Source organism: Eufriesea mexicana, unplaced genomic scaffold, assembly GCF_001483705.2.
Source record: "Eufriesea mexicana isolate 0111107269 unplaced genomic scaffold, ASM148370v2 scaffold572, whole genome shotgun sequence".
In the NCBI taxonomy this organism is placed as follows: Eukaryota; Metazoa; Arthropoda; class Insecta; order Hymenoptera; family Apidae; genus Eufriesea; species Eufriesea mexicana.
This window is the reverse complement of record NW_016908738.1, coordinates 70,728-79,467: the sequence shown is the minus strand read 5'-3', so window position 1 is coordinate 79,467 and position 8,740 is coordinate 70,728. Positions and strand designations below refer to the sequence as shown.

The following is an 8,740-nucleotide window of genomic DNA, read 5'->3' as shown; positions in this document are numbered from 1 at the left end:
GAGATGATACGAAAGTTGGTGAGGGTAAAAAAAGGGATCGGTAATGATGATAGTGGTATCCAGTGCATAGCTTACAGCCATGAGACAATACATGGCCACGGAGCGTTGGTTGTTAGCTGCTAGCTGATAGCTGTTAGCGAGTGGACACCTGCTCCCTGTGATCTCTACCCCCAACCTTTTATGGAAAGGACGTTATAAAACTGGTAGGGCGGTTGTCAGCTTAACCAGTGAGTTTTCAGTGGTCGAACCGTCTATATTCCACGTTTAATTTCACGGAGAGAAATAATCGTCAATCTATCTTAATATACAAGAATAGAAGAAATCTTTCTAGTTAATTTATAGATTATTCGATACTAGTAATAGAAGTAGTTAAAAAATGACTAGGAAAGTTTGGCTATTGTGCGTGATATTTGCGGTAATTGTTTCTCGCAAAAAAATTCATGGAGACGAAAATATTTCCAACGCGATAAGGTCACTACAGGAACAAGTAAATGCTTTGCTCGATCATCGGCAACAGGATTACAATGCCCTTGAGGCAAGCTTGAAGCGTGCAATCGAGAAAAATACAGAGTTATTCGTTTTAAAGAACGAAATTAAACAATTGAGGTAAAACAAAAATCTTCCTTGAGTTGTGTTGCGTGATCCCTGTATCACCGATTTCGAATTAACAAGCAGTATCTCTGCTGCTGGTGCTGTTCATTCTTAGAAAAGAAGTAATCTTCCTACGCGGTGGTAATGGAAATGAAGCGAAAAACGAAAGATTGCGAGTAAGATGGCTAGGAAGTGCAGTCACCGAACTTAAAGGAGAAATTGCAGAAGTTCTTCGTACGAGAAATGTAAGCGAAGAACTTGCCGAGAGATCTAGAATGAAAGGTGAACTTGCTCTCATGAAAGGAGACATCGCTGCAGTTGGAAAAGGAGTGCGAAATCTTGGTGGTAGAATTGCCAAAATCGAAGCTGTTCTCGGAATGATACGTGTTGATATAGCTGCGGTGAAAGAACGCTTTAGCATACTTTTTCGCACCTGCGCTGATATTGCCAGTCAGGTAACATTTTTCCGGATTATTCGCCTTTTTTCATTTCTGTCAGAGATCGACTTTCTCCTTAGTTATGATTTTTTATTTTCACCACCATCATATTCATTCTTGGCCTTCCACCTGCTTATGTCCGATTAATCGAACATCTGCTACCGTCTTATATCTTCGCCTCTTCTCTCTCTCTCTCTCTCTCTCTCTCTCTCTCTCTCTCCTCTCTCTCTGCCTCTCCATCCCTTTTGTCCCCTCTAGTTCTCCCGTCTTTTCCCCACACGTTCTTACACCATCTGTGTAAGCCTTTGCCCACGCTGAGTGCTATATTTTGTTTCAAGGCAGCTGCAGAAACGCTATGGTACAATGAATATTGCTTCCAAAGAATGCCGACAATAAGCTGAAACACCTGCTGCTATTCCCTGACGTCGTATATTAGCTAGCCAACTGATTTCACTGGTGGTGGATCGTTTCGCCGTTCCGCAGCTGTTCAACTTTTATCTACATTTCCTCAGCTGTCACACTAATTTCTACTGGTAGAGAGAATCAACTTTTTTCTTTTATTTTCATTTTCTTTTACATTCTTTACTGCTGATCTTGCATATTTTTTTCGTAACGATTTTTACTCGTTCTTTTCTATCTTGTTTCCTCTCTCCTCGATTCTTTTCCTCTGTTTTCCTCCTATATGCGTTAAATGTAATAACTATTATTCGTAACGTTGATACGCATTGATAAATCGCATCGATGGATTTACCTCGAGATTAATGAGAAATCGCTGTTTACTTATCAAAAAAGAAAAGATCTCAATGTATCTTTTTTACTTCGTTTTGCGTTAAATATTGTAATAAATACCTAATGTTTGGTAATGCATTTAATTTTGGTAATTTCAGTTGAATTCGATTCAAATCGAAGTGAAGTCTTTTAAATGTGAATCATCGTTGGTTAATGCGGCAAATTCTGCGATTCCACATAGAGGGGGAGCAGAAGGAGAAAGAGGTGAAGAAGAAGGCAGTAGAGGAGAAGCAGGAAGATGAGGAGGTGGACGAGGAGGAGGAGGAGGAGGAGGAGGAGGTAGTGGAGGAAAAAGAGAAAAACTTGAACGAGGAGCAACAACCATGGCAACTATTGTGGCAATGGCAGAAGTATCATCGCAATTCAATGGGATGACTATAAAGCATAACAATCGTACGGGTGCAGCTGTCACATTGCGCAGTGTTCCTCGGCATAGGTTAGTGCGGAAACACGGTTATTCGAAAAGAAGCGAAGAACATCGAATACGATTAGATGATCGTTTGAGAAACCTCGAGAGGAAAATGATTCTGACGACGCAGAGACAAGTATCGTTGGAAAAACGAATCGACATTGTATATGAGAATCAGGAATGGTTGGATTTGAACAAACGGATAAAAAACTTGGAGAAAACTCAAGACGAATTGCCTGGAAAAATTTTAAATGCTAGCGAGAATACAATTTTAACGAAAGATATCGACGAATCACTCGGCTCGCGTTTAATCGGTTCGTTACGAAATCTTGAAGACACCGTGGAAACAAATAGCTCGTTTACAAAACGAGAATTACTGCGACTCAGTGTAGATGCTGTTCGAAAAGCTGCCGAGCTGTCGTTGACCAGGGTAGAGCTAAATAATTTACGTCGTACCGTACAAGCATTAAGTGTCAGTGCGTCTAAGCTTCAAGAGAGGAGTGATAGACGAGAAAAAGTGATTGATCAGATAAACGGTATCTACTTAACAGCCAATTTTCATCGATTATCCTCTGCTGATACCACGTCAACATCGAAATCGTCGAGTGACGCATTTTTAAATTTCAATCAACTAAAGAATCGGTATTATTTAGTTGGATATAATCTGACCGGTGATTGCGAGCGAAAAACCGCGAATAACGAACCAACGGACGCGCTAAGACTATTGAGAGCAACAGAGAAAGAAAAAAAACCGATGTTAGCGTTTTGTCGCGAAGGTTGGATCGTCATTTCACGTCGAATCGATGGAACTCTCGATTTCGATCGCAACTGGAATGATTATTCTCTAGGTTTCGGTTCTCCATTCGGCGAATATTGGATTGGCAATGCAATCCTTCACAAACTTACTCGTGACAACTGCACCAGTCTTCGAATCGACATGCTAGATATTTATGGGGAACGTTGGCGTGCCGAATACGAATCGTTTAAAGTAGAGTCAGTGGAAACCGGTTATAGGTTAAGTGTTTATGGATATTCAGGAAACGCGACCGATGCTTTTTCCTATCAAAACGGAATGGCTTTTAGTGCGAGAGATCGAGACATGGATGCTAGCGCGACTAATTGTGCCAGAAATTACCATGGCGGATGGTGGTTTAATCGGTGTCAACATGCAAATTTAAATGGCAAATATTCCTTAGGCTTGACATGGTTTCGATCAGATACCAATAAATGGATGTCGATCGCTTTTTCAGAGATGTCCGTACGTAGGAACCCTATTTGTCGGTTACGATAGTGCTCGATTTTGCATCGACCTTCACGTTTTTTCCATACCAAAGACTTTTATTAATTATAATATATCACAATCGTAATATTAACTATTATTCATTCATAAACGATGCAAATGTTCAGATGCAAAAGACAGAGCAATGCTCTACCTCTGTAATTATCATCTTTTATCATGGTGAGTTTAGTCTTTGAAAAATATTTCAATTATATTTTAAAATTCTTTAATCATATATGAATAACCTTAAGTGAAAATACGAACGGTACAACACCATTTTATTTTCTCATTTTCTTCCAATATAGTATCACTTAATTACTCGCTCGTACAGAATAAAGAAATTACTTTCTGCCTTGGTGTCATTCTCTTTTCTTTCTCTTTTTTCTTCCTTTTTTTTTTATCATCTTTTCATGACCATTCGTATTGTTGGAATCGTAGTGTTGATCAACAAGTGCTTCTGTTCAAACTTATCCGAAATGATAAATATTAAAATTGGCTATTTGTTGGGTTTTGTGTTATTCACAAAGTATTGTTATTCGGAATAATTTCGATTCTAGACTGTTAGTTTCGGATACATGATAATTTTCGACATATTAAAGAAAAATTTCTCTTTGTAATAACTTACATAATTTACCCGTTATTACTTACAACATACATATATACTGTATATATAATACAATATATCTAAATACTATATAAAATACTTATTTGATAACTATAATAATGTACACAGAGAGTTAAAAAAAATTGATAGTTCAGATTTGGTACCATCATCTTTTATTACAGTACATCCTTCGAAAGAGTAACACGAAATATACACACACGCGCATGCGCGCGCTCACACACAGGGTACACCACGTAACGCGACTAATTCGATCGTTTTCATGTTTAGTAAGTTGATCTTTTCTGTCTTCGGTAACATGGTTAACTTAATAAAAATCGATTTGTCATTATTTTTTTGTTATTCTTTCGCATCCTATCACTTACGATAAAATAATTGTTTATTCTTTGTCCAATAATTGAATAATCACACGGTGATTATTAATTAAAGATAAATTAACCCTCTATGGGCCGAATATATATTTTTCTTGACTATAAGAATTGTATGTAACATAAAATCAACAAATATTTGACCCACGGGAGGTATTGTAAAAATAATTATAAATATATCGAAAGAAAAATCGCGAACTGGAGTGATCAAGACGATAACGTTAAATGCAGTATTTAATAAAATACCCTTACATCAGCATGTAACTTGAAGGTTACACGGGCCCATAGAGGGTTATAGGTAATCACACGGTGGTCCCTGTTGCATGAACCATGGTGTATATGTACCGTGTGCGTGTGTATGTTTTATATACATATACATATAACACCTATTACACTATCAAAGAACGGAGTAATTATATAATCGGGAAAGAAAATCGTTTATACCCTCGAAGAATATCCAGGTCTTTGAACGATTATGTTTTATGGAATTTAGCACCTATTCTTGATAGGACATCTATTGAGCACATTTCTTGTCAATGTATTTGCATTTTCAAACACATAATCGCAAAGTATAACGATAACAATGACAACAATGGCAACACGTGACGATATTGTGAATATTGAAACTAGACGCAGATGAACAGGTGTTTTATCGTATGGCACCATGCGACTACTGTTACCGATTTACTCGTTCCAATATCACGATTCTCATAAATATTTCAGCACGCGTAAAGGAAATACGGCGATAAAGTTTTTGGTCGCTGTGAGTTGGTGAATTTTATTCACTCGTCTGCAACGAATGCCGTTCTACGCGAGCGAAAAAAGATTTTTTATGAAAAAATACAAAAGGTAAACAAGGACAGACAACAATTAGATGTATAATTTAAGGATTAGGAATTCGAAAAAAAGGAATAATATGCGAATTCTTTTACACTGGATTGTTATATCGATATCCTATGTAGAATTTACTGTCGATCGTTATCGATCAACAGTTGCATATCAAATAAAACTTATATTCGCGCGAAGATCTTGATCTCGCTTAACTCCCAAGTAATGATTGTCATTTTTTATTTGTACGATAGTCATGATATTTGATCACGAGCAAGTTTCCTCTACATTCGATTTGATTATCTAAATGATGATATGTATAGTAGGCCCGAGCAACATAGCGCGCGCGCGTAAATTATCGTAAATATCAAGCAGCGGTTTCGATTTCCGATACCCAGGACCGCCTGTAATTACTAGGTAAATATTAGTAGATTAGTAGTTGTAAAACATTGAACAGTAAAACGAAACAAATTATCGATTAATTTCGAATTTCAAGTTGATTCGTCAACTGTTACTTGCTAAGAATTTAAAGCTATTATACTATGCTTTATATTGTATATTTCGAACACTTAAAAGAATTTAAACCTTTCATAAACCATTTTCACCAATTACCCGTCCAATGGAAGAACTCATTTTTTATTGTCAATATATAACATTAAACAAATTTTGAGTATCCCATTTTCCATTAAATGTCTCGTATTACTGTTCCGGTAGTCGAAACATATATTGTACTTTTAGGCTCGATTGATTCTACAAACGTGCTGCTTTATGGCTCAAGTCTATTATACCTTTAAATGCTTTTCGCAATTATTACGTAACTTTGGCCGATACATTATCGAAAGATAATCTGGACAAGTTCACAATTCGTTCGTATCAATATTTTTGAAACTTCTCGTTTCCAACGATTGTTAATGATTGTCAAAGATTGTCTACGCAGATCAGTGATGCAGTTAGCTTACACGATCAAGCAAACATAAAGTAGTCCTTGACCCGAATCTTAAGGTCACTTTGTTTCCTAGTGCCGCGTAATTTATCAGAAAAGCCAATCAGTCTCCCGCAATTACGTACTTGCATTTTACGTTTTAAACAAACACATACACATTTATACACACATACACATCGATCCCTTTACGTTTTCCATTTTTTTGATATCACCTCGAACGTATATACACGTATTCGCTACACGTCCAGGTAGTATACGCGTATGCAAGTATACGCCTACACCAGATATAGTATAAGTATGCGTACATACGCATACATGTCTATATACTTGGAAATCTATATTATAATATATTTTCATCGAATTTAAAATTTGTTCAGATGTGATAGAGTAGAGGAAATATTGAAATATAGGTATTTAAGCTATTACGCATACAAATACGCATATTTGATATGTATCTGTACATCGAAATACGTATATCTAGATGCAAGAGTTGAGACTTTTACGCAAAATAATTTTAATATTCCCTTCCTTATATGAAATATCATCACGCGATTTACAAATATTTCTATTTGTCTTACACGATATGTTCTTACTTTTTAAATATTTCTTCTATACATATGTATCGTGCAATCAGTTACAAAAAGATAAAATTCCATCCGTTTCTTTTTGTTTTTACATATTAGCTTAACGGAAATCTCTATACTTTACTAAATCGTTTACATTTTACATATTCGCAGCATTTCTACAATACATTCTTTCACATGCATATAATTAAATCGAGTGGCAACGTAATTTGATAAATTAGAATTTGTAGACATAAACTTTTTGAAAGATGCATAAGTAACAAATTTCATAGTCCTATCATATTAAAGTGAATATATATAAGGTATATACATAAATATATATTATATATTATTTTATCTTTTTGTCTCTGATTCTACATTCTTTGTTCACACTAAGTGACACAAATGACTGCTCATCACTTTTGAAATTGACACTAAAGTCATTTTCCCTTTAAAATAACATGTAGCATATGAATAACAAAAAAATAAAATGACGCAGTATTATCTTTTGTTAGTTCCCTATAAGTTAATTATCGTGCAACGCTTACTTCGATCGATTACACGTCTTCAAACCATAATTCAAAAGAAAGTGGCAAATACATTCCCGGTAATGCAACTATACTGTCATAGAAAAGATCTTAAAGAATCTGAAAAAAAAGAAAAATAATAAAAAACAAAGAATAGGTCACATAAAAAATAATTTGTTACATTATAATCAACTTGTTATTAGTTATAAACTCATGCATTTTCATTGTAAAAAATGTATGATATTGTTACCCAGAAAAACAAAAGTAGAATAAAAATGCAATCAGAAAAGCTAAAAGTATGTATAAGTGAAAAAGTAATACATGTAATACAATGTTACCATTGTATGCATGTTAGTATATTCATATCCTGCATATATAATCGATGATGGATTATCGGTATCAGATCGGTCTTATTTTAACATACATCTCATACTTATTTTAACGAACAATGTATCACGTAAATACATACCTTTGATTATACATATATAGACTATACATATATGCAACAACATATGACACGTATTCGCTTTTCTATTCGTTTATATTACTTTGTTGGAATCTTGAACGATGACACAAACAACAAATGTGGATATTAATTATGTAATTAGGCCACTTCAAAAGGTCTCGAATTGTTCGACTTCTTTACAAGAAATTAAAGTCTTTGCTCCTTTGCACAGAAGATCTTCACCGATACATTCAGAGTCCAAATATTATATATGTATATGCATATATGTTAAGAACAGAAAGTATCGATACACTAATATATCTTGTCATAAAGATACATAATTATATATTATTGAATTCGATTAACAAATGATGTCACCTTGGTTTCGCATTTCTCTATATTCAGCAAAAGATGTCTATAAAATTATTCTTCTCTGCTGCATTTTATTTCATTTTGATGTGTTAATCAGTGGTTAGCAACGGCAATCAGTAGGTTGTTTATAGTTATGCAGTAATTTACGAAAGTGGATTATAGACAAAAGACCACGGTTCAAGCGTCGAACTGTTTGTTGAAGAACTGATACTGTAAAGAAACAAAAGATAAGTGTTTACCTGAAATCATCGAGGTCGTACAACGAGAAATGGCATGTATTAAAATACTAATCGATCAAATCGATCGAGCGACCTAATTATTATCAGTCAGTCTGTGGAATGTTATCAAATGTACATGCATATAGTAGAAAGAATTCGGAGATATTAGTATTAATTGAAAACAGTGTACAGAGAAATAAATAAAATGTAAGTAAATGCAGGCAAGTAGAAAAGTATTTATAAGAAGGTATGCAACATGAGCGTGTGCGTGCGAGGGACAGAGGAAGGAAGGAAGGAGGGAGGGATAGAATTAGAGAGAGAGAGAGAGAGAGAGAGAGAGAGAGAGAGA

General features: G+C 35.1%; 2 protein-coding genes across 2 annotated transcripts in view; one reads left to right on the top strand and one right to left on the bottom strand.

Annotated features, from left to right (window-relative positions):
* The first annotated feature begins 376 nt into the window (after positions 1-376).
* LOC108545946 (protein scabrous) lies at positions 377-3,821 on the top strand. The gene is made up of 4 exons (XM_017897813.1): positions 377-606; positions 707-1,046; positions 1,916-2,036; positions 2,133-3,821. Exons 1-4 carry the CDS (start codon positions 377-379, stop codon positions 3,515-3,517), a joined length of 2,076 nt encoding a protein of 691 aa, XP_017753302.1. The 3' UTR covers positions 3,518-3,821.
* A 4,086-nt stretch (positions 3,822-7,907) lies between these two features.
* The window catches only part of bma (SCY1-like protein bma), a 7,717-nt gene continuing 6,884 nt past the window's right edge, over positions 7,908-8,740 (bottom strand). The window contains exon 18 of the mRNA XM_017897656.1: positions 7,908-8,383. The gene's annotated coding sequence lies outside the window, so the exon portion shown is untranslated. The remainder of the gene's footprint in view (positions 8,384-8,740) is intronic.